The 26,445-nt window shown below is 37.9% G+C and overlaps 1 protein-coding gene across 2 annotated transcripts; it reads left to right on the top strand.

The window, feature by feature from the left end:
- Positions 1–29: 29 nt before the first annotated feature.
- HSF2 (heat shock transcription factor 2) lies at positions 30–24,707 on the top strand. Of its 2 annotated transcripts, XM_080937908.1 has the most exons (13): positions 30–219; positions 7,741–7,849; positions 7,995–8,122; positions 9,259–9,383; positions 11,197–11,272; positions 12,894–12,955; positions 13,688–13,775; positions 15,992–16,137; positions 16,529–16,762; positions 17,413–17,518; positions 20,219–20,272; positions 23,128–23,209; positions 23,606–24,707. In XM_080937908.1, exons 1-13 carry the CDS (start codon positions 127–129, stop codon positions 23,899–23,901), a joined length of 1,599 nt encoding a protein of 532 aa, XP_080794034.1. In that variant the 5' UTR covers positions 30–126; the 3' UTR covers positions 23,902–24,707. The 2 variants fall into 2 exon arrangements, with proteins under 2 accessions (XP_080794034.1, XP_080794035.1); XM_080937909.1 differs by lacking the exon at positions 20,219–20,272 and having other exon boundaries at positions 31–219.
- Positions 24,708–26,445: the final 1,738 nt, after the last annotated feature.

Here is a 26,445-nt window from a genome sequence, read left to right as displayed (position 1 = left end):
GCGCCTGCGTGGTGTGCGTTCCCGGGAGCAGCAGCTGCTGCCACCGCCGCCGCCGCCGCCGCCGCCGCCGCCGCCGCGACCTCCGCGTTCGGGAATAGAATTCGGAATCCCTGCGCCCGGCTAACAATGAAGCAGAGTTCCAACGTGCCGGCTTTTCTCAGCAAGCTGTGGACGCTTGTGGAGGAAACCCACACCAACGAGTTCATCACCTGGAGCCAGGTACGGTCGGGGACGCGGTGGCCTCGGGTCCCCCTTGTCGAACCGACTCGGCTGGGCTGGGCTGGGCTGGGCTGGGCTCGGTGGCTCCCGCGGCCTGCGGCGGCGCACGGCCTCCCCCACCTCGCGCGGACCCCAGGCTTTGTGTGCGCGGCGAGCCGGGCCCCGCAGGCTCCGCTCGCCTCGGGCCGCGCGCCGTGGGGGAGGGGCGCCCTGGTAACGGTCCCGCCGGCCCCGGGAGCTCGGAACCGGCCCCGGCCGCGCGTTCTGCACACTCATCCTCCGACGCCTGCTCGCCGCGGGGAGCGGAGGTTGCTGAACCCCAGGCGGGCGAGCGGGCTTATCTAAAGAAATCATTGCTAGTCTGGGATCTTTTATGATGGTAAAGGGAAAAAATGTGCAGACTCAGACTGCTCTTACCGTGAGCTTTTTAATTTTATCTGTGTACTTTACGTAGTTTTGACATAGAAATTTCCCAGTTATTGTTTGGAGGCTGGGTCATTTGTTTAATCGTTTCTTTTAAAATAATTATTCTAGTAAAAGTGCCTGTAGACCACGCTTAGTAACTTAGCGGCGGGGAGTTAAAAGACGAGTCGTTAAATTTCACAGAATAGTTGCTGGCAGAGTGGTATGTGGTTGCCTTGATCAGTTTGATCCAGATTCTCCTTATAAATAAAGATGACCTTAATCAAGTCCGGTATCTTGCCTGGTCTAAGTTATGCGTTAGATGGGTGCGTTGCCTAGGTGACCCAAGACCCCCCTCCCCCCAGTTCCACACAAAGATTCTTTGCACAGTGATTATTTACATCACTTGTGCCTTTGATTTACTAGATGCGCAATTCTTGGATTGTTCGAAAGGGGATCGGCTCTTACTGGAGTTGATCACTTATTTGGGGTATTTTCATGTTCACAGTTTTTGAGATGAGTAAGTGGGGAATACCTAGCTATGTGTCAAATATATGCTACCTCTTCCGTTTCTTTAGTTCTTTTCTGTTGTTAAAACTAGTTTTCAGCCTTTCGTGCTTTTAATAGGTAACAGCAATAGGACATACTTGATATTTTGACAGCCATGTTGCTGAATTTTGCTGAGTATTAGTGACAATTTTTAGAAATTTCTAGGATTTAATTTTCTTGTGTATTGTCACACTGGTGCCCCACCCCCTGCTGGTTGTGTAGACTAAGCAATTGATTAATTTGATACATTCATACAAAGAAGTGAAAATGAGAAAGGCAGCTACCAGCCTGAACTTAAAATAAACAGAAGGCTCATGCTTTTCATCAGTCATAAGGATTAAAGGTTGACCAGGCTGGATCAGTCCAGACTGCTGCTCAGCTGTCTTTTAACATTAGAAACTGGACTGAAATATATTCTTTCCCTCAACCAAGCTGAGTTCATTGAGCTTCTTGAGCGTGGAAAAGGGCGTTTACTTGCACTGTTTAAAAGTTCTACACAAATGTATTGGCAGTTGGTTCTAATCAAACAGTATAGTAAAATGGCCTGATATTAGCCAAAACATTTTAATAACTTTATTGCTTTTGATCGATATGGACTGGGGAGAATTTAAACTAGTGCATAAGTGTGAAATCTTACTAATTCTAAATGAAACAAGCTACTTAATTGCTTTTATTTATCATTTTAAGTCTCAGTTTATATTTTTAACTGCCCATCTCTAATACACTAATTGGACAGTCAAAGCGTAAACTCATTGGGTGTTGGTTCTAGAGACACAATTGGTGCTTTAATGTTTGAGTTAGAAAATGTAACAGGTTTGATTGGAATGGATTAACAGGTGTCCTAAGGTAGCTATGAATATGGTTCAAAACATTTGTAGATAACAAAGTCATATTGTAAGGAGACCCCAGATTATTTGGAATGCCAATACTGAGAGGTCCAACTCATGTTGATGGAAAGCCAAAATAAGCCTTTTGTTCGTTTCTTTTTCAAAAGATTTTGTTTTTAATCGTGTCCTTGTCTGTGTGTGCATATACATGTTTGAGTGAGGGCAGAAGAAGGGGCCAGACTTGCAAGTTTTGGACTTGGGGCTGTTTTGAGCCTACCCACATGAGGTAGGAACAAAACTGGGGTTCTCTCTCAGCAGTCACTCTTCTCAGCTGCTGAGCTTTCTCTCAAGCTCTACTGTGGTCTTGTGAAAGTTTCTATTTGTGTGCCTAGCTTCCTTTACATTTGTATTGAATTATAAGACGTGATTTTTAGCATTTACACTGGCTTTGTGGCTGTCACTTTAAGGTCTTTTAAAAGCAGAAGCTTGGGGACTAAGGAACCTCTATGTGATCCCTAGCCTCTCCAACAGTAGAGCGTAAACCAAGGGAAGAAACCTTCTCACCTGTATTCTGGACCCTTGACTCCTACGAGTCTGCTTAAGTTCACTTTTCCTACAAATTTGTTACGTGACAAAGTTGAAAAAAGAACGTTCTCATTGTCCTTAAATATAAAACTATGATAGTCTGCTCTATGAAAATTATACTGGATGGATTATCAAGTCAAAATAGTAGGCATTAGACTTTTTTTTCTTAATGTATTTATTTCAGTCTTCCCCAACAAAGTTTCCTTTATGGCGTTTGTTTTTAACATGTCCTGGAGCTTCAGAGTATTCCATAGCTGTTTTGTGCGGCAGGGGTTGTTTTGTTTTGGGGGAGGGGGTTTGGTTCTGTCTTTTGCTTTGGTAAACAAAATCTAGGACAGAGACAATAATTTTAGACCCCCTGAAGATGTTTTAATGAAACACTGTCCCAAACAGTTTAGCATGGAAACAAGTTGGAAATTTCAATACAGAAAGGGTTGATGAAAGTTAGGTCGAAATTCTTATTGACAAAGAAGAGCTTTTATTTTTATTAACATTTTCTATGTGAAGCTCTCTGAAAGTAATGAAGTCTTGGGTGGTAATAAGTACAAAACATGAAAATAATGTTGGATAAGCACAGTATTCGCAATGAAGGTAGAGCCACATCATAGAAGTCATATTTTCAACAGTGGACCTACTACATTAAGCTTATGGAAATGGCAGACTCAAAAGAGTATAAGACTGGTTAGAAAGAGCAGCCACTATTGAGAGAGATAAGATCCCTTCTCACAAGGCTAAGATGCAAACCTTTGGGGAAAGTACGTTCCTGTGTTACTGACCCAAAAAAAAAAAATCACTTAATTTGATGCTGTTGGAATGTAACTGGAAATCTACAAAACAGCGGGGTTACTTGCAGGCTTGTTTCCTTAGTTGGTTTCTATTGCTGTGATGATCAGGGAGAAGGTTTGTTTGGCTTATGTATCCCGGGTGCTAGGCCATTGTGGTCTGTGAGCTGGAACAAGGGCAGGCACCTGGAGGTAACTGAGGCTGGGTGAGGCCTTACAGAGACACTGCTTACTGCCCTGCTCCCTATGGCCTCATCATGCTCTCTGAACTACAGTCAGGGCTGTCTGACCAGGAGAGGCATTGTTCTCAGGAAACTGGGTCCTCCATTTCAAAGGTCAACCAAGAAAAACAACTTGCCTAGAGGTCATTCGAGGGCATTTTCTCAGTTGAAGCTCCCCTGTCACAATAAAAAAACAACAACCAAAACAAAACAGAAAACTAACCATCATTCTTACCACCAGCTTGATGAATATAATTTAGTTGGGACGTACCCATGCCCAAGCTCATTTGTTTGAACTGTTATTTTTGTGGTGCTGGGAATGCTCAGGTTGCTAAGCAACCTCTTTGTCTTAAAGCCATACCCTTAGCCTTATAGCCAAGTATGTTGACATACTGCCCTAGCTGAGTTTGGACTTTGGAGATTAGGACATCTGAGATGCTGATTTCATTTTGAAAAGTTTGCCATTCTCCATCTTAGAGCGTCACAGAAAACAACGAGGAGGCGCCTTCTTAGAAACACGGCTTTGAGACCTCCCAAGGGAGAGGGGGTGACAGGAAAGATGCTGCTTTAGCTCTTCTTAACCATACATGAGCCTGTTTGCATTGCACAAGATGCTCCCAAATACACTGGAACTAAGAAGAGTCCATTCTTTCTGAGTTTGTCACTATCCCCTGCTGACTCAAGAGTTAGATTGTGACCAAAAATGATATGTAAGAGACCCTGTTGTTTGTACATCAGAGAGTATAAATGAGTTTACAGCAAGAAGTTGACAACTTGGCACATAAGCTGAGTGGAAACTATGGATAGTTTAGGACAGGTAAGGGAAAGACCAATCTAAAAGAGCATGTAATTAGAGACCAGGCTAGCTAGGATGGATGGGTGAGGCTGAAGTAGTGAAGACAAGGCTTGCCACTGTACCTTACTGGAGAAGCAGATAGATTGTAGCTGTCTTGTCTTTAGGATGAAGGTGAAGTTGTGGTGGGCAAAAGAAGAGACATTAGGGTCTTATCTTAAGGACCTTTCTGTATCATAAGGAAACTGTAGGTGAGGGAACCAGTTAGAGACAGTTTTCCAGACCACTTGGAGTGGTGAGAGAAATTCTTTGATTGGATACCTATTGTAAAGGCAACCCTTCCAGGGTTGGTGGGGGATTAATTCACTGGAGAAGAAACTGAATAGGATTAAGAATAGCTCCTGCAGGAGGGTATAGCTCAGTAGTAAAGGGAGCTTCCATGCTTTAGTCTGGATTTCATTCTCAATGCCTTGTCTTTTACTTCCCCACCTCCAGAAAGAAAGGGAGGGAAGAAAGTCAGAAGGGAAAGGATACTCAGATTTGGCCTGCCCTGAGATAGTGAAAGATTAGGAGGCATGTTAGTTGCAGATTCTGTATGATCACATTTTATGTTTGAAATTAAAGAGATCACTGTAGAGTAGAACAAGTGTGCCTTCTCTGGAATCATAACAAGTCCATGGATAATAAACTAATTAGGTGTTTTTGGAATATGGCTGTTCAACTGAAGAGGTTTTTACAAATATTTGAAACTCTTCTGATCCTAAACATTTTGGAGAAGGTATATCAACCCATATTTGAGAATTGTTTTATTCTGGTTATATTTGGTTGGCCACCTTTAGTCATATGCATATACCTAGCATCCTAAGGAGTGAAGACATGTACTACTAGGAACAGAACTATTTCTGAATGCATGGCTCCCATCAGGACATCCCAGTGGAAACAGTGAATACTGAGAATAAAGTCATGTGGCCGGAAGAAAGTACTTGGGAAGACAAAGACAAAAGGTGTAGTGTGTAGTTTTGTCTACACTGCTTTGAATTGCGGGTGGGTCCTTGGATAAAAGATACAACCATTGATCACTTTTAACCTGCCTTATGGCTTAGTGGCTGGGATTTTCTAAGCTCTGGTTTTAACCCTCTAACCAGACCACACATTCTATTCTAATCCTTCTCAAACAGTTCTACCAACTGGGGACCCATCACTCAAGTCTATGAGCCATTTTCATTTAAACAGCTACAGAGTGCCTGCCTGTTAGCAGCAGTAGTCACCTCTCATCCTGAACTACCCACAGTCCCATTCTATTTACCTAAGACATTGACTTTTAAGAATTCTTTATGTAAGTGGAATTATACAGTATATATCACTCTTGGACTGGCTTATTTCATGTAGTATAATGTCCTTTCTATTCATCCAGTTTGTAAAACATGTCAAATGAATCTGAATATTTCATTGCATGTGTATACCACCACATTTTGTTTAGCCATTAATCAAATGATGGACACTTAAGTAGCTTTTACTTTTTGGCTTTGTGACTTATATTACAGGGATCACGTGGACTCACATCTCTTCAGGTTCCTTTTCTGTTTTGTAGTGTTTATATAGAAAGGAATTATTGACTGATTTAGTAATTACTTAATTTTTGTGTGTTGTTTTTAGCAACCTTTGTACTATAGTTCCACAAGAGCTGTATTATATTCTGTTGTGCTAGCAATTCATAATAGTTCAAATTCCTTTAACGTGGTTTTTGATAAAAGCCATTCGGAATTGCTGGGAAGTAGTATCTTACTGCTTCAGTCTCAGTTTCCCAATGACTGGTGAATAGGAGCATCTTTCGTGTGTTTATTGGCAATTAATGAATCTTTGGGAAAATGCTGCTTAAAGTCCTGGCTTATTCTTAATGAACTTTTTTGGCTTTTGGATTGTAGATGGTGTATATCCATTGTGTGTGTCACACATACATGTCACATATGATTTACAATTTTCTTTCCCATCCTGTGCTTGCTTTTTACATTCTTGCTGATATTCCACATATACTAGTTTTTAAACTCGATACGGTCCCCTATTTCTGGTTTTGCTTATGTTGCCTAATCTCAGTGTTCTATTCAAGAGATCACTTCCAAATCCAACGCCATGATTTTTTTTTTCTTTTGTCATAAGGTTTTTGATACTAATGGGTTTGGGGTTGTTTTTGGTTTTTTTAAACCTATTTTGAGTTAAATTTTGTAAATGATGTCAGGTAAGAGTTGAGCTGTATTGTTTTACATATGTGTATCTTGTTTTTTCAATACCATTTGCCAAAACGACTTGTTATTTTCCATTGAGTTACTGTGAAACTTGAAAATTCTTTGGCAGATTTTATTACTAGGCTGTTTTGTTTGGTGTTTTTGTTTGTTAGTTTGTTTCTGTTGCTCTTCTTCCAGTTCCATGCTGTTTTGATTATTGTAGTTTTGTACTAAGGCTCTAATTGTTTTAATGTTTTTGGATGAAAAATACTTAGTGACTTTTAACGCTTAGCTAGAAAGCAGCCTGGCCTGGTGGTGGTGGTGCTGTATCCTGTTGCTGCTCCTCATGGCTGAGTCATGAATATCACCAAATTGATTGGGGCCAGCCTGGGCCGACTGCAGAGGGCTGAGCCAGCCTGGACAGCTATTGAGACTCACAGACACACTGGGCTGGAGACTTACTGCTTAAGAGCACTTTAGTTCCCAGTGTTCACGTACATGTATGTGACTCCAGTTCTAGGTGATCTGAAACATTCTTTTCACCTCTGTGGATAGCAGGACATATATGTGGTCTACATACAGGCAAAATACTTACCTATAATTAAGGAAATCTTACTTATCTTACTTTAGAAATTAGAAAGCAAGCTAGAGGTGTATTTCAGTAAGTACGTGCGTTGCCTAGCTCAAATCCAGGTCCCTGTGCCACACTCTAGTGAATTCATCTCGTAACCAGTAAACTTCCTGAATTTTTTTATAGTTTTTCAGTGTCGTGTGCTAAAAGGTAGTTGTATATGTTATGGCTAGGGGTAAAATAGTGATTTACCAATTTATTTTTGTCTATTTACTTTATTTAGCTTTTAAATAACTTAATAGTACTGGCTAATCTATTAGGTCTTTTGCTTTCCTAATAGAAATTCTTATAATATTTCATCACAGAATATGATGAAGCTTTTTGGTTGAAGCTGACACCAAAAACATTCTTGTAATTTGATTTGTAATTGTAGTTTTTTGTTTTGTTTTTCTTTTTATCAGAAAGAGTGTTGGTGTGGAGGTTTTCAGGAACACTTACCAGAGCTGATTTAGATTTTTGTCAGAGGATCTTAACTAATTGACATTTCTGGGCTTCATTTGACTTTTTAGAATGGACAAAGTTTCCTGGTCTTGGATGAGCAAAGATTTGCAAAAGAAATTCTTCCCAAGTACTTCAAACACAATAACATGGCGAGCTTTGTGAGACAACTAAATATGTGTGAGTATGATAGTGGTTTGCTTGGAGAGCTGCTAACAACCACTGATAAGCCAGTTCTTCTCATTAAAATAAGTGTATTTCTGTATAAACGTCATTAACTTTTGACTTGTCTAATGTTAGTCATATAAATTTGAATCTTTGTCAGATGGCTTCCGTAAAGTAGTACATATCGAATCTGGAATTGTCAAACAGGAAAGAGATGGCCCTGTTGAATTTCAGCATCCTTATTTCAGACAAGGCCAGGACGACTTGTTGGAGAACATTAAAAGGAAGGTGAGCTACTGCTGCTGCCATGAACTAATAACTAGGTTATGGATGTGAGGCGAGATGTTTTTTAAGCCACTGAAATGAAATAAGAGTGTATAGAGCAAGCTGGGTGTGGTGGTGCACACCTGTAATCCCAGCACTTGGGAGGCAGGAGGACCAATGCAAGTTTGAGTCCGGGTTAGACTAAATAGTGAGTTCCAGCCCAGCCTGGATAATGGAGTGAGACCCCGTCTCAGTAACCCCCAATAACAGCAGATAAGACATAATGAAAAGGAACATACAGAATACAGCACTATTCCTCATTGAGACAAACTAGAATAATACCATTGATGAGTCCTCTGACTTTTCCTACCACATATTTTCTAAGCCCAGTGATGCTGAGAGTGGTACAGTCTTCATTTTAACAAGGGAAAGGAAATGTTTACCCTGTTGAGCCAGAGGCTGACTACAAATCTTGGGCACTTGCTTCTGAGCTGCCTGAGGAGAAAAATCAGAACCAAGTATCTTTTGCTGAAATGAATGTCTTTACTAAATGGTGGATATAAAGAACGGGGATATAGTCCATTAGTAAGACACTTGACCAGTGCCCTGAAACCCTGGCTTCAGTTCTCATCAGGAACACAAGGGAGATGGTGGGGGAGGGGGCAGGCAAAGGAATGCACATAGCTCAATAGCTGAAATTTGTAAGTCTCCTCTAACATGCTTAAGTCTTCCACTCAATCCTAAATTGTGCAGAATAATATGAAACGGTGAAGAGCCCATGGAAGAAAGTTACCTACTGTGTGTGCATCTATATTACCACACGTTTGAATTAAATATGGAATGTGATAATAAAGAGGCTTGGGAATGATAAGGAATTTGGCAGAGAGAATAAACAAAGACCCTCATATTCCTGTTCATCTTGTTATAATGAGATGGCTTACTCCTAAGTAGGCTAGGGAAAAATTAAATGATCATTCCGTGCTTTCTCTTGTATTGAGCTATAAAGTATATTCTTGTTTTAGAATTTACCTAGAAATTTGTAATCACATCTCACTTCTTTAATAGGCTACAGAGACTTCTTATAACAGGAAGTTTTGATTCATGATCATGATCACGGGGGCTTAGTATATATTTAATTTTCTAAATTTGTATTTTGGAAGGTTTCATCTTCAAAACCAGAAGAAAGTAAAATTCGTCAGGAAGATTTAACAAAAATTATTAGTAGTGCTCAGAAGGTTCAAATAAAACAAGAAACTATTGAGTCCAGGCTTTCAGAATTAAAAAGGTAAAAATATTATTTCCAAATATAATCCTAATATTATAGAGGTTGGGATATATGTATTGTGGTTTGGAGACTGTCTGGCGTTTTAAGTAATCTTCGGTAGCCAAGATCAATGCTGTTTGTTTGTTTGCTTTACTTTTAGTTTGTAGCTGTAGACTTTGTCCCAATGATATGGCTGTAAGAAGAGTATATAAATCAAGCCATGAAGCAGGTCTTATTTTTGATCTTTAAGATAGTGTAGTAAAGTATACATAGATTAGTTTTCATATGGCCTTCATACATAAATGACTTTGTTAAAATGTATGTCTTACTGTGGCTTAGGAAGAAGTAGGGCATGGGAAAGAATAAAAAAGTACACATAGGAGAGTTGCCTTACTTGATGCTGCAGAGATGCAGGAGAGGCTGTACAAACCCCGTATCTTCAAGAGCACGTTTCATCTTGTCTTCACTGCATTACTTAAGAGCATTTTCTTACTGCCATACTAATAATGTATACAGATTAGGTATGTTTTATTCTTATATATCGGGGGGTTTTCTCTTAATAACAAGAGCCCGAGGAATAGTTATTTTACACATTCTTATATTTTGGCTGTTCGTTTTTAACTCAAATATATTCATGATGAGTAACTTTGGACTTTGACTTCTTGTTTGAAAAAGCCTAAAGCGTTCCGATTTTGCTTATTTTATCTAACCAGCTGTGGTCTTTGCTCTGTTTGTCTGTGTCAGCAGTGTTCTTTAACCTAATTCAAGCATTCGCTCATTTAATCACCCTTTAACTCTTAGTTGTAATCATCTTCTTTCTTGGTAGACAGCTAGAAGCATTTTTAAGTTTGATTTTTTTAAAACTGATTGTTTAGTAAGTGCTTAAAGCAATTTCCTTTTTTGATACCTCCATATGTGAACTTGCTATCTTTTTTTTATAATAGTACAGATTGAGAAAGATAACTCTTAAGAGATAAATAGGAATGCATGTATTTGATAGTTGGATTATCTATTAATCCTGCTAATATTTACATAGTACAACTTCAGTTTTACAAGGCAGGAGAGAAATGAAAGGAATTATGGCTATTGGATAAGCTACTGAATTTTCTTCTTAAAAACACTTAGAGGTGTTCCTTTGCTTCCTTAGAGGGTTTGAGACAGACCTTCAGATAGCTGTTGGGTCTAATAGACTTTCATATTTAATAGTTATAGATCTATCTCGATGATATAGGGCAAAGTCCCTTCTCTTTTCCATATGTCAGTGTCTGCACCTATGCAGTGAAGAACATGATTCTTTTCTTGACTGTGCTTATGGAAGTTTAGTGAATCATACATGTAAGATGCTAAGCACAGAGCCTGGAGAACATCACATGCTGGTCAGTGTTACTTTCCTTTGTTTCCTGAAGCAATTAACAAAGCCTGAAGATATTTGCTATCCTGTTGAAACTTAGTATATATTTAAACAAATAGTAACAAACCCAGTTATCAAAAGGAGTACATTACCTACTACTATATACATGTAAGTATGTATCCCTCCCATATTGTTGTGACTAGTACATAATACAGTTAAGAAATAGTCATAGTGTAGAAGTAGTATAGTTACCTAGTATTCCTTTCTTTAGACAAGAACTCACTGCATAGCCTAAGCTTGCCTTGAACCTGTAGCTCTCCTATCTCTGCCTGCCTCCTCTCACCTCTGAGTTCAAGTTCTCTGGCTTTCTTGATTAAAAGCTATTGAGACTTGATCTTCTGACCCAATCTTGTTTTTTTTTGTTTTTTTTGTTTTTTTTGTTTTGTTTTGTTGTTTTTTGTTTTAAAATAAAATTTAATACAGTGAGAATGAATCCCTTTGGAAGGAGGTGTCGGAATTGAGGGCAAAGCATGCACAGCAGCAGCAAGTTATCCGAAAGGTAAGAAGCTCTGGCCCGCCCTGTCCTCCGCATTTGCTTGTTTCTGTTCTGTGTTCTGTTTGGCTGTTTTGTGGACTTTTTCTTGTTGCTTTTTACTTTGATAGGTATAGTTAATTCTTAGGTCATTTGGACAGATTAGGAGTTCAGTGATGCTTTTTTCAGTGCATGCTATATAATTGGGTCTGTTATATAGTGTAGTTAAAGTAATAAAATAAATTCAGTATACTGAGTTGATTCAAAGAAGACTTAGAATCTGCCCCTGGCATTGTGTCCTTGTCATTTCATCTGTGTATCCCAACTTCCATTTGTTATTAAGAAAAGAAACATGAGAGCAATAAAGGGATCTATTTTTGCTTATGCTAGGCTCATAGCAACAGGTCTTTTGAAGGGAGGGCAGGGAGTGATGAATCTTGTTCTTGCCTGAAAAGGCACTTGAGCTAAAAATAAGTTGATGACTGACAGGGTTTGGATGCAGTGAACCAGCCTTAGGAACAGTTGTCACATGTGGCCTATGATCAAAACAGTATACTAGTGTTATAAAATAACATTAAGGTTAAATATAGTTGAATTCAATTCCCAGTGTTTCAGTCGTGTCTGTGTTTTAAACTTCTGAAGGCAGTTCTAATGCATGGCCTTAATTGTTAAGCATTAAAATAACAGGTGTCCTTAATTTTGTACTTGAAAAGTCTGGTAGTTTTTTACAAGACGGTATTTTGCTTAAATATTGACTTAATCTGCACTTTTCTTGTTTTTCAAAAACAAAAATAATTAGTAAAGTTACAACAGGACTTCAGTTTTTGACCAGCACTTTTTCTGTTCAACTTTGAAGTTTGAATATGGTGTATAATATAGACTTAGTTGATATATTCTGTTGTAATCATGTAATTAAATCGCAAAAAGCATATAAAACCCTACAGAGTTTTCAGACACCAAAACACTCTGGTCATTATTACTCACGTGAAGGCTTCACTTCTACTTGGCATCTGTGGTAGGAAGCTGATGATAAAATTTCAGGTCATACTGTAAGCTTTAGTGGCTTCATAAGGGTTACCTAGAAGGATTCCTCAACACCTAGTTAACACATACATTGCTGGACTCCATCAGAATTCACATGGAGCAGTTGTGTAGTGAGGTGAGGATTAAATGTCTAAGACGAAACTGGATGGGCTCAGCTGGCCGTGTGTTCCAGCAGCAGGGCTAGTTATGTCTGTCTGTGTAATAAAGTTTCCTCTATGTTTAAGCAGATATTTAAGATTTACTGTGTCTGTAGTTTGGGTAAGTCTTCCATGGATGATAAAACTGGCCAGTGCATTCTTTCAAACCTGAAGTTTATGATCTGTTCTGAGTTAGTAACTCTTTTTGCTTCTAATTATATTAGCTTTGTTAGAAAACGTTTGTCAAACACTAGCTTGTCTTTTTTGCCTCGAGGTGCTGTCTTTCTGGAAAAGTAAATCTCATATATTAGATTGTGGGAAATATAATGACTTAGCATTATTTGTGTGTGTTTAGAGTCATTTATTGAGCACATGCATGAGGACAGAAAGCTGAATATTTACTAATGTGATTTGATATAATCTGCACAGTTTTTGATAAAAGAATTTTATTTACGTTTTCCTCTCAGATTGTACAGTTTATTGTTACATTGGTTCAGAATAATCAACTTGTGAGTTTAAAACGTAAAAGGTAAGTTTTTTTGAGTTTTGGCTTACAAATGGCTTTAGTGTTGAATCGTGAATTCAACTGTTTGCTGAGTGTATGCCTAGTACCACAGAACAGCTTTCCCTTGTTAATTATGTTAGCATCTCAAGAGTGATCTTAACAGGGGGAGGTTCTACACTACTTAGGATAGTAGAAATATTTTTCTTTTCAATCTTGGGATATTTGAAAACGTATGATGAAATTTATGTCTGGAGTTCCAATTTTTGTGTTTTGTGTGCATACAGTCTGAAAAGAATTATATATTTTATATTATATTTACATATATATATATATATTACTTTTGTACATGAGATAGTTTAGTTGTACAGCTAAAAGGGCTCAGAAGATTTCATCTTATAGTCCCTTAGTTCAATAACTATATTGGCTACTGTTGCCATTGTCACGTCTAAACTAGAAGGATAATTGACAGGGGCATAGATGGGAGGAGATGATGGTGAGCTGTATGGCTGACTGATAGTTGATAAGTAAAAGTTCTACCACCTTGTATTCTGTGATACTACTGTTTTATAAACTGAGTATACCTTGTATGGAGTTGAATAGTTCTGTTCTAAAGAATTTCTATTGAAATTGAAATTTCCTTATTGAAAGTTCTCACTATTGAAGTTAAGTATGTTTGATATGCGATGAGTAAATTATTAGAAACCTTTTTTTTTTCATTTTTGGGGTGGAATTAAATATTCCAATTATTATTTACAGGCCTCTACTTCTAAACACAAATGGAGCCCCAAAGAAGAATCTATTTCAGCACATAGTCAAAGAACCAACTGATAATCACCATCATAAAGTAAATTTTAATGTATTTTATATTTATTGTCTCAAACTAAATTTTATTATGGCAGTGTTTCATGCAGTCAAAGCCGTTTAGTGAATAATAATGTAAGTGCTCATTCCCAGCTACGTTACATCATGACAGCTTCATTGTTTGCTTTGGAGTAATTAAGAAATATCATTTTATATATGGTTGCGTATTTCTAAGCTTTCATATGTGTTATTGCCATGACTGTTTTTGCTGAATTCAGAAATATTACTTACTGTTCTTTTGCATAAATCTAAACTTGATAGAGATGATGTTATTTCGGTACTCTGCAGTGTGTGCTGTTGGAGGTTACCAGGGAGCTGTATCTCAGCAGTGTGGCTGGCCGTTCCTTACTTTTAGAATTGAGAAGTATAGTTCTTGTGATGCTGTGTAAGTTGGAGAGTGTGTGATGTTGTCATCATAGTGTAACATGATTATAAAATTTTCTGCTATTTTTCATCTTTTATGATAATTATGTGCCAACTAAAGTGCTTTTCTTTAGCAATTTCAAAATATTTTGTATGCTTTTGTTTTTGCTATAGACTATATAATTTGTCAGTCTTAACATCTAACCGTGTATTAGTCTACCATCAAACTAGGTGAAGCCTTTTTTATGATACTGCTCTCTCATTGATATATATATATATATATTTTTTGATGTGCTTGAGATCAGAGCTGAGTTTTTGAACAGCAAGGCAAATGCGGTCCTACTAAATTACTGTTGTTATTTTAAACTGTCAGAATTTCAAAGATTATGTCAGATTAACTATTGAAGTTTAGTTTACTTTACCTCCTGGGCCATCGTATCTCAGTGTTCACCTCCCTTCCTTTTCTTTGATATATGTAAATCATTTATTTTTTATTTTATGGGGAAATAACAATAATTAACAATAATAATATTACAATTTAGATATGTTTCATGTTGTCAACAGTATTATAAAATATGACTCAATTTAACTACTTACAAGGCAACTTAATTTTGTTAAGCCACATTTTATAGACATGATTTTATTTTACATGATGAACAGACTCTTTTTCTTTAATTTGGGTGTGTGTCTTGTTATGTTTTACTGTGCTATAAAGGCAATGACTTTGTAACTGTACAGCATAGTTTGTGTTTTAAATAGGCAGACTGTTAGATATCTAATCCCACCTTGTTGATGCCCCCTTTTCTTTCTAAACCATATATATATATATATATTGTAAACCTGTGGGGGATGAGTGTTTGAAAGCTTATATAAAGTAAAGGTTTGGTTTAGTTTAACTGACATTCATATAGTATTGAAGGGTTTCATGTAGTTTAGATTTTTTTGTCCACCTAGAGTTTATATATTTAAAATTTTTTGCTTCTCTTGCTTGTATCATCTGTTGTTGAGACTTTAAATTTTTTGCATTATAGTAATGACTTTAGAGACTTTTTTGCTTTAGAGACTTGAACTTCTCAATGTAACTGACCTGAATGTACCTATACATTTTAGTTTCTTTTAGTGTTACTGGGTATCAATCCTAGGGTCCACTGCTTGCTAAGCTACCCCTGCTACCTTTGTTCTTTTTGGGAGGGAGCTCCATTAAGCCGTCTAGGCTGCTGTTGAACTCACTCTGTAGCCTAGGCGGGCATTGAACTCAACATTTTCCTGTGTCGGCCTCTTGAGTAATTGAGGTTACAGGCCTACACAGTCAGTCGGACCTGTGTATCTGCATTGTAAGATTAAAACAACCCAGCTGTTGGTAAAATAGGCAGTGTGACCTTTAACTGTGGGATTGTTGAAGTGCTGTGTTTCTGTCAGTGTATGAGTCAGAATGAAACCTTTTTAGACATCGAAGGTTCAGATAGAACACCCACTGCAGTGCAGTGGCTGTGTGATCATGATTGGCATTTCTGAAGGCTGGAACTTGTGTGTTGCTTATCTGTTTAAAAAAAAAAAAAGACATTAGAATTTGGACATCTCCATAGAAAAACACGTTTGGGCATGTCACTCATCTTCAGGGTCTCTTCTGTAGTTTGTTAAGTAGAATATGGGCATATACTTAGTATCTCTGTTAAATGATACGTTACTAGAATGTGAGTCCTAGAAGAATGAAGTACAAAGCTGTTTTGTTTACTATTGAGTCCTCAACATTTAGTAAATAGGATGAGTCCTTTTTTTTAAACTGATGTCCTTTGTAGTAGTTTATATGTTTTTGTTTTTTTCCTGATTCTTTAGGTTCCACACAGCAGGACTGAAGGTTTAAAGTCAAGAGAACGGATTTCAGATGACATAATTATTTATGATGTTACTGATGACAATGTGGATGAAAATATTCCAGTTATTCCAGAAACAAATGAGGATGTTGTAGTTGATTCCTCCAAGTAAGGAATCATGAGATAAAATTTGGGAAAATATTGGCCATTTTTCTTATGAGATGATAGAAAAGCCCTGCTTTTTGTTTGTTGTTTTGTTTTTAAACTAATCCTTTTCTCACATTTGGTTTGAAGTACTAATCTTTTTCACATATTTGGAATTATTGAAGCAGGTAAACCTACCTTTAAAAAAAGGAATAAAAATTGATGCCTTTTATTTGGAGTTAAACCTTTTTTCTTAGTTCTCTGGTTTTCTTTCTTACGAATTGTCAAAAATTGAGCTTAAGCTACTTACTCCAGAGAAGGAAACCTTTTAATAGATTTGGGGATCCTCCAGAGAATGGAAATCTGAGCTGTGATTGTTTTGTTTTGTCTTCGCATATTGCTGATATGGCCATAGCCAGTATCCAGACATTGTCATTGTTGAAGATGACAACGAGGATGAGTATGCTCCTGTCATTCAGAGTGGAGAGCATACTGAGCCAGCCAGAGAGTCCTTATGTGTGGGGAGTGCTGGTGGCAGCCCTCTCATGTCTAGCGCTGTCCAGCTAAACGGCTCCTCCAACATGACCTCAGAAGACCCTGTGACCATGATGGATTCCATTCTGAATGACAACATTAACCTTTTAGGAAAGTGAGTGTTCACCCAGATGTCTTAAATTACTTTCTTGTATTCAGTTCATTAATGCACCTAAAGTAATATTTACATTTCTATACATTTAAAGTAACATTAGTTGCTTAAGTGGTACAGTGAAGGTCCATTTAGATGTGGACCCTGTGTTGTCTTTATTGATCAAAGGTGAACCCTCTACTGAACTTTTAGGATTTAATTGTCTATGAGTACTCTTGGAACTTTGGTGAGCAATTCTTTAGATTTTGAAAATGAAATTCTTGTTTTAACTGCCAGTTTTATATAGTGGTATAGCTTCTATTAAGAGACTCACTGTATTAAATACAGTAATTTATAGTATATAGTAATTTGATTATTAGGAGGATTGGAGCAATGAGGTGGCATAGAAAAGGTAAAGCACACTGTTATTGCAGCAACTCTTTTCTGAAAGTAATAGCATTTGTGTAAAAGTAATGAGTTTGTCAATTTTCAGAAATTCCACATTTTAAATGGCATGTCTTAAGAACTGTTACGGACTTAGGACTCACCAAGATTATTTTGTAGCGCTTAGCTAGGTTATCAAAAGTGGTTTTTAAGCTAGGTTATCAAAAGTGGCTTTAAATGTAAGAATGAGAACACCTAATGAATATGAAATTGTTACTCTTTTTCTCTAGGGTTGAGTTGCTGGATTACCTTGACAGCATTGATTGCAGTTTAGAGGACTTCCAAGCTATGCTCTCAGGAAGACAGTTTAGCATAGACCCAGATCTTCTGGTTGATGTAGGTATTTTGGATACTCTTTACTATACTGGTGCTTTGTGTACTTACATGTGTCATTTTAAATCAACACTCTTTGTGGTCTACATTTCTGTGTTTTACTTTCTAAGTGATTTTACTAGGAAGCATAGGCAGATGGGCACTGGACATTGACGTGTGGTCACTGTCTGCCTCTGAGCAGTTGCTCCTATAACAACAGGCCACTTCTTCAACATTACCACTAATAAAAACAGGTTTAGTCCGGACTTGCTGTTGTGTTACTGTATGTATATTCTTCTCTAGGACAAATTTAATAAAGACCTTTGGAGATTAGTAATATAAGTTGGAATAGCATGAAGACACTTTTTAAAAAACATTTATTTTATGTATGTGAGTACACTGATGCGATCTTCAGACAGAACAGAAGAGAACATTGGATCCCGTTACACATGGTTGTGAGTGGTTGCTGGGAGTTCCACTCTGGAAAAGCAGTCAGTGTTCTTAACCGTTGAGCCATCTCTCTAGCCTCATAAAGACCTTTTTAATACTTAGGGAATTAGTTTTTTCTAGCAAATACATTTCATTTGATTTGTATATTTTTAATGTGGAATCTGATTCCCTGTGGCAGTCCTTGTCCCCGACTCTGTGAATTCCAGTGTTGTCTGCGATGATGATCTTTCCCGTTGATTTCAGGCCCTGAGCATCTGGATCTGACAGTTTGCTTTTTGTCTGTGGCCTTCTTCTCTTGGCCTCCAGAGCTTTCTAGATTCACTTGGCTTTGTCCTGCTCACATAACTCTTGTTCTTTTCTCTTTCTAAGATCTGTTCTTCATTCTGAAAAATGCCTTACAGGGAGTTTTGTTTCATATCAAAGGATTCTGTAGCATTGTCATTTTTAAGAAACTCTTAGTGATGCCAAAAGGAATTAGTCCTTTCTCCTCTTCTGTCTAATCATTACATCTCATGAAATTAGTCCATCAAAGAGTATGAACATCCTTCTCAAATTATCAATACTACACAAGGTTGTATTTTATTATCTTTAAAGATTCCTTCACATGCTGTTCTTGTTACCATGGTAACTGATTTAAGTGGCCTTCCATGTGGATATCCCATTCTAGCTTGATAGCAGTGGCTTCACAGTTCTCCCTGAGTCCATCCATGAACCCCAGTCTTAACTTTAGCTCTGGCTTGCCTTATTCTTTGAAATGGTGAAGATGCTCAAGATATAAACCATTGAGAATTCTGGCTTCACTTTGTAATGTTCAGTTCTCTCTGTTGGGCCTTAGAATTTAAGTTGCATCAGTTCCTTTATATGTGATTTGGTTGTGTATACTTTGCCCTATCTACCTTCCAGGAGTATTAAGAGGTGCTCTCAAGCCTAAATAGGATGCTTGTGTTGTTGGCTTCAAGCAGGTATTGTCCTGCCTGTAGGTGTAGAATTGTATCAGGGTTCTCTGAAGTAGGAACAGGCTGAGTTGGCATATAGATGGTAGTTGTCTACCACCAGGAATTTAGCTCCGTTTCTTCAGCAGCCTGTGATAAGAGAGGGAAATGGAAAGAGAGTCAAGGATGCTTCAGTGACAACTCTGGTCTTTTAAAGAAAGGAGTCCGTGTCTCAAGAGACCAGAAGCAGAAGGAACTAAACTCTGCATTTCGTTGTGTTCTTGCTTTGCTCATTCTCATCCAGTACAAACCTACCGTCTGTTTCAGAGCTCAGGCTGTTCTCAGGTCTGAACCACTCACAGCTTCGCTCAGCTTTTGTTTTTAACTGTTGGATAGAACTGTAAGTTAGAACTTCTGTTATTTGAATTGGTCTCAACCATTTCTAGAATATGCTCTACCTTCTTGGTGTTACTATTCCTAAATACTCATCTACCAAATTCCTGATGTTTTCTCAGATTGATGATGTGTAGCACCTAGTCTTATTACAGCCCTTTTGTTTCGTCCTGTGTCTGCCTGTGTTCATGTTTTCCTTTCCTCTTGGTCTCCAAACTCATTAGTGCTTTTAAGCTCTATAATTGTAAAACTGGATCGTATATAAGTTGGCTATGTAATGTCCATATTGTCTTTTAGATTGTAAGCTCCTGGAGAGCAGAGATAAATGTTTTTATGGTGCCAGAGATTTCTTACCCTGTGGAAGGGATTTGCTAGGATTTTGAAGCTTATGACGTCAAAGTCGTATTTATAAATTGGCTAGACTGTTGTCATTGTCTTAGCACTTACTAACTTCCTTTGCTACGTAGGAAATAAAGTAGGTATGCCATATTGTTGGAGGCCCCACTTGATGTGAATGCTAGGTTCCACTGTCAGTAGATTTGATGAATATGTCACCTAATTGATAAGTAGATATTTAGTAAATGCTTAGCATCAAGACGTGGGACTTGGCCTTTGGTGCTACATATGGCCAAGAACAAACATTTAGAGAGAGAAATAAAAGTTATTAAAATGAATGGGGATTAATGAACGGATAAGAATTATGGGGAACTGTTTACCCCACTGTGGAGAGATCCTTACAAGATAAAATTCCATTCAGTGCATGGGCCAGCTTGTTCTGCCTTTGTTTTTCTTTCTGCTTTCTTGCTTTTCCAAACTTGATTGAATCTGTGGAAACTTCCTCATGTAGGAGTGACATCTCTTCACTCACCATGATTGTATAAAAATTTTTAACACACAGATCTTTTAAAATATTTTTTAAACTTATCATCTTTCTTGTTTGGTCTTTCAGCTTTTCACTAGTTCTGTGCAGATGAATCCCACAGATTCCATCAATAATACAAAAGTAAGTTTTAATCCATGTTGCTCAGGGCCCACAGCTATACAAATAGAAAGAGTCCTATAAACATCTGTAGGAAGAAAGCAGTATCACTCTCAGATACAAAAAGTATTTCATATTCTCACCTGTGTGTGTGGTTGAGATAGTACAGTGCTAGGTGGAAAATCTGCAGGTGGTTATGGGTTAGTCTTTCCATGCCCAGTTCTGGCACATGTGGAATTCATTCACAGTATGAAACCAGCCTTGTAGTGCTGGAAAGTCTCCTAGCCTCAGCTCTTTCAGATATTTCTTTGAAATAAAAAGATTAAAATATAATTTCTACACTGTATATTTGTTTCTTTTCACACTTTCTCAATTTGAGTTGAAAATAACTGATCCCTATTACTTCTGTAAGTTTCTTTACTTTGTTAGCATTAAAAGCAGTAACTACAGCAAGGGTCAACTTTACTAGGTAGGGAGATATATATATATATACATACATACATACAAAAGCAGTAACTACAGCAAGGGTCAACTTTACTAGGTAGGGATATATATATATATACATACATACATACATACATACATACATACATATATACATACGTACATACATACACACACACACATACATACTATATATATATATAATGCTGTAAGAATTTTCTCAACAAAAGAGCCAGTTAGACTTAGCAAGTTGACAGATTTCTTAAGGGCAGCCTTTAATGGCAGATACTTAAAATACTAGTTACTTTTGTACATCTTAATTGTCCTGGCTCATTTACTCCCGTATCTAATATGTATAGCAAATTGTTTAATTCTTGTTTTCTTATTTTTATTTTAATTTATTTAAGTATGGGTACACTGGCACTGTCTTCAGACACACCAGGAGAGGTCATCGGATCCCATTACGGATGGTTGTGAGCCACCATGTGGTTGCTGGGAATTGAACTCAGGACCTCTGGAAGAGGAGTCAGTGCTCTTAACCACTGAGCCATCTCTCTAGCCCTCCTTACTTTTTTAAAATTAAGCTCAATTTCTGGATTAATGAAGTCAGTTACGAGCTTGTCCTTTGTAATCTACAAATAAGACATCTCAAGTAGATGTGAAGGCTTATACAGTTGATGAGTTAGAATTTCCTGTTGTATTTGGAGACAGCCTGGCCAGTGAAAGTTCACCTTGGCTGACTCAGAACTAATAAGCTTGTAGAGTAGGAGGTTCAGAGTGCATTGTTGGGTTATTTGCATATGTATATTTCTATAAATGGCCAAATGTAAATATTTTTGGTTTTCTAGATGTTCATAGAGGCTATTTTAAAAGATTTATTATATTTATATGAGTACACGGTAGCTGTCTTCAGACACACCAGAAGAGGGCATCAGATCTTATTACAGATGGTTGTGAGCCACCATGTGGCTGCTGGGAATTGAACTCATGACCTCTGGAAGAGGAGTCAGTGTTCTTAACCACTGAGCCATCTCTCCAGTCCATGATATTTTTGGTTTTATAAGCTGTACGTCCCAACAGTGAATGCTATAATTGTAGATGAAGTAGATATGGATAATACATAAAAGAATGTGTGGCTTTGTTTTGGTAGACTTTTTAATAAACAGGCAGTAAGCTGACTTCACCATCATTTACCTGTGTATACAGTGTAAGATCTTGTCATTGTGTTGAATATTAAGTCATATCATCCTTAAGTGAATATGCTTTGCTGTTTATTCCTAAAACTGGCTCATGTTCTTTAATTATATACTCTGTTCTAGAAACCAATAACTGTAGAATTGTCAAAATTACCACTAACACAAAAAATTACATATTTCTTTGTGAGATTATAAAAATATATTTAAGGGTGATGTTTTATTACAGTTCTGAGATTTGAAAATTATTGGTATTTTTATCTCATTTTCATGACAAGCATATATAACATGCAGCAATATTTTCTTAGTCTAGGTACCTTACAGTGTAACTGAGTGGCCACTGATAATGAACAAAAACATACATGGGAAAAAATGCATTTATAATCTTGGTTCTCATTTAGAATATCAATAGTGGCATTCTTGGGAAACTCCTGTTTTAAGATTTATAAAAATGTTTTAACATTTATGTATTACAACTTCTTAATGATGAATTCTTTTTCCTTAATTTGGAATGTTTTACTTTTCATCTTAGGGTCATTATCGTTCACTTTATTACAGCTATCGGGGACTATAGGGTTTGCACAGGTGCGCACTGTTCCATACACGCTAGAGCAACATGTAGGGGTGCAGTAGCTGACTGTGTCTGATACGCAGGGTTATTTGAGACAGTTGAGCTCATCTCCCTCAGAGTTGGGGCACTTCCAGTTCACTGTCATGTCAGCAGCATTGTAGATTTAACTCCACAGCATAACCAGAAGGAAGGAAGACTGGCTGGAAAATCAACTGGAATGAAGTGAATGACCTAAGGACAGGAAGAAACCATCACAGTTGAGGCTTCCAAGAGTGGGGGCAGTTTAAGAGGTGTCCCTGTCATCCCTGGCGACCTGAGCGTGTTCATGTCTGCAGGCTGTCCTGTTCATGAAGAGCAGTGTGTGCTGCATCTCTAATGGGGATTGAATTACATCTTTCCTATCGTGTGAAACCACCTGATTTACTCCCATCTCTGTGACAGCTCTGTCTGTCCTGTTACTGAAATGTCCTTTCCTTTATCCTACTTTGGAACTTTATTCTGGTTGCAGACAAGTTTCTTGACTAACTACAATGAGATTTCTCTTCTGATGTTTCCCTTTGCTGTGTATTTCAGATGTGTTGAAGTTATTTTATTAATTTTTAATTATTTGATAATTAACATTTTAAGGAATGTAAAAGTAATTTCTCTTTTTTTTTTTTTTTTTTTTTTAGTCTGACAATAAGGGATTAGAAGCTACCAAGAGCAGTGTTCAACAAGTTTCAGAAGAGGGAAGAAAATCTAAATCTAAACCAGGTAGGAATGGAAGTAGTCTTAATTTTCTTTATGTTTTTCTTTTAAGAATTTCAGTATAGAATTTAATGCAAACTGTGAAAGAAATTGTCAGTCAGCAGCTAGACAGCCAGGCTCTGGCATAGCAGAGTCCTGGCTCAGCCCTAGTGCTTAACCACATAAACAAGTGAAAGCCAACGAGGCTGTGTGCATGGTGTCTCAGGCTTCTAGTACTTAAAACTTCCATGGTAAAGTAATGGTTCTTACAGTTTGAAACTTTTCCCCTTAACGTTAAAAGACAAATATCACAGTTACCTGCTGTTTGAATGAAAGGCTAGCTTTTCTTAGGTTTTAAAACATAGTAACATAAAATAAATAATTTATTTGGGTTTATAAATAAACTTCTTCTGATCTTTATAGATAAACAGCTTATCCAGTATACTGCCTTTCCACTTCTTGCATTCCTTGATGGGAACCCTGCATCTGCTATTGAACAGGGGAGTTCGGCAGCAGCATCAGAAGTTGTATCCTCTGTAGATAAACCCATAGAAGTTGATGAGCTCCTGGATAGCAGCCTGGACCCAGAACCAACCCAAAGTAAGCTTGTCCGCCTGGAACCATTGACTGAAGCCGAAGCTAGTGAAGCCACGCTGTTCTATTTGTGTGAACTTGCCCCTGCGCCTCTGGATAGTGATATGCCACTTTTAGATAGTTAAACTCCCAAGTGGACACTGTATATATTCATCAAAATGATGAAATATTTATTTTAAAGTATCATTTGGTACTTTGTTTTGTAAATTACTTTTTGTTTACTCAGATACTGTGGAATAAAAGCACCTTTTGCTTTTCTCCCTAACCATACTCTTACAAAGCTTTCAGATGGTACTTGGCTGCCTAGGCAAATAAACTTCAGTGCACATTATTGGAATATCTTACATTGAATTCAAAGACCATTTTCTCCCGTTGGATTTTTTTTTTTTTAACAAATATGACCATTAATCCCAGATAAACTTGCTTATTTTCAATTGAATTTAAGTGTCTAGAACTAAAGTAGAAAACTCTGGCCCAGTTACTTTTATTAAATATTTTTCACTTGGCTTATTTCTAAAACTGGGAACATAAAGTGCCTGTATCTTGTAATTTTTCATGTCTTTGTTGGTTCAGAGAACTTTTCTTTTTTTATGTTCAGAGAAATGTATTCATATTAACAAAAGGTTAAGTGTACATGAGTAATCAGTCACTCTGGCGTGGTACTAGCTCCACATACACATAGAATGTGGAGACGAGGTGTGGTTAACCCCACCCACTTAGACTAGTTTAAGTGTGTTTTCTGGTTTGTGTTCTTTTGAACCATGGTATTTAGTAAAATAAATATGGCGAATGTCGAGTACTATTGTTTGTTGAGTCGTCTTTGGAAGTGATGCCCACATGAAGTGATTTTTCCTTCTCATAGAAAGAAGGTGGCTTTAAACTGTGTGTTGTCCATTATCACACTGTAGTCACATCAGGGTCTTATGCTTTACCTGGGGGGTGAGGGGGAAGACTATTGAATACTGGAGGAATATGATGCTTCTGACCTTAATGTGTTTCATGTTCTTTGTTTAAAGTATACTAGCTTGCTTTCTATGTTTCTAATAAAGAACCAACAGAAAAATTCCTCTTGTTCTTACAAATAAAATGAGAACATTACCACTGGATGCCACCAAATCCCAGCATTTTTTTTTACCTCAATATAGGACAAGAGAATCAAATCAAGTTGTCCTTTTCAAGAATTGGAGAGGCTTTAAGGCCAGGGTACTTAAAAACTTGGAGAAGTCTCCATTCTGGCAAGAGGGCTAGAAGCAGTGGGTTTAATACCTAAATTGTACAATTATGCAGGAAGGTATTTCGAGAATGCTTCTTTGGGCCATACTGTGTCCCAGGTATTAGAATTTTTCTTCTAGGTGGTCAATTAGAGTTCTAAGTTTGCGGGAGAAATGAAGACTTGCGTTCCAGACTTTTCTGACCGTCCTCACAGTCCTCCTGTATTCTTGCACTGGCTTCCTTCCTTCCTTGACTGGAGAAGTACATGACTTCTAAAAAAGGAACTGACTTGGCTTTGAAATCAGCTTATAGGAGAGCCACACGTCCCTCCTGCATACTTGACACTAACCATCTTGATTGAGCTTTCTAGGTTGGTCTTTGAAAGCTTTTAGTACTCCCTGGTACAGAATAATCGGAACTTTGTAAGTTGTTAGACAAAGGTTTTTGTTTTTTCTTCCCCCAACCCCCACAAATACATCCTTTATTGGGGTAAATAAGATTCAGAGTTTAATAATGGCTCTGGAGCATTGGTTTCGATTTTGCTATCACAAGCAGTAATATAAATTTTTGTTATAGTAAATATTCTTTGAATTCTTTCATAATTCTACATTAGAATATTCAGCTATTTATCAAGGCATGTTTAATTTTTTTGAAAGAAAAATATTAGAAAGATACAGTGAAAAGTAACAGACAAAACATTCAACTGACCCTTGATGCCATCTACTCAAGTCTGGGCCTGGTTTATTCAGATCTTTACTCCTGTATAAAGATCATCACTAATGAACAGCCAGAAAGTACAGAATATGAGTAAGGTTTAAGTTACAGAGTAAGTGTTCTTTCCAAGTGACTCCAAGTTGATCTAAACCTTAAATCAGCTTACCTGGTTTCTACTTCCAGGCAGCTGGGGCTTATCTGATAGGTTCTGCCTAGTGAATCTGGTCAGTTTCAGAAACTTCCTGAAACTGTTTTGAGTCTTCCATCCTACTATAGGATGCAATATTTTGATCTCTGGGGAAACTGTTACATCGAGGAGGCCGACGAGTCCCTGAACTTCGAGGAGCAGATCCTGGAAGCTTTTAAGTCCATTGCCGCAGCGACCAGTGCGCTGGTGAAGGCTGCGTCCACAGCCCAGAGGGAGCTGGTGGCCCAGGGAAAGGTGGGCGCCATTCCGGCCAATGCACTGGATGATGGGCAGTGGTCACAGGGCCTCATTTCCGCTGCCCGTATGGTGGCTGCGGCCACCAACAATCTGTGTGAAGCGGCCAATGCAGCTGTGCAGGGTCATGCTAGCCAGGAGAAGCTCATCTCTTCAGCCAAGCAGGTAGCTGCCTCCACAGCCCAGCTCCTGGTGGCCTGCAAGGTCAAAGCAGATCAGGACTCTGAGGCAATGAAACGGCTTCAGGCTGCTGGCAATGCAGTGAAGAGGGCTTCGGATAACTGGTAAAGGCGGCTCAGAA

The sequence above is a fragment of the Micromys minutus genome (genome assembly GCF_963924665.1).
Source record: "Micromys minutus genome assembly, chromosome: 25".
NCBI classification, from domain to species: domain Eukaryota; kingdom Metazoa; phylum Chordata; class Mammalia; order Rodentia; family Muridae; genus Micromys; species Micromys minutus.
This window is presented reverse-complemented; position numbering and strand designations above follow the sequence as displayed.

What these genes read in the sequence shown, in the direction of transcription:
- HSF2 (XM_080937908.1), top strand. Translation starts at nt 127, where the DNA reads ATGAAGCAGAGTTCCAACGTGCCGGCTTTTCTCAGCAAGCTGTGGACG. An exon ending in AGCAGCAAGTTATCCGAAAG is followed by an intron (nt 11,273 to 12,893) that starts GTAAGAAGCTCT and finishes TTTTCCTCTCAG; the next exon opens with ATTGTACAGTTTATTGTTAC. An exon ending in CTGATAATCACCATCATAAA is followed by an intron (nt 13,776 to 15,991) that starts GTAAATTTTAAT and finishes CTGATTCTTTAG; the next exon opens with GTTCCACACAGCAGGACTGA.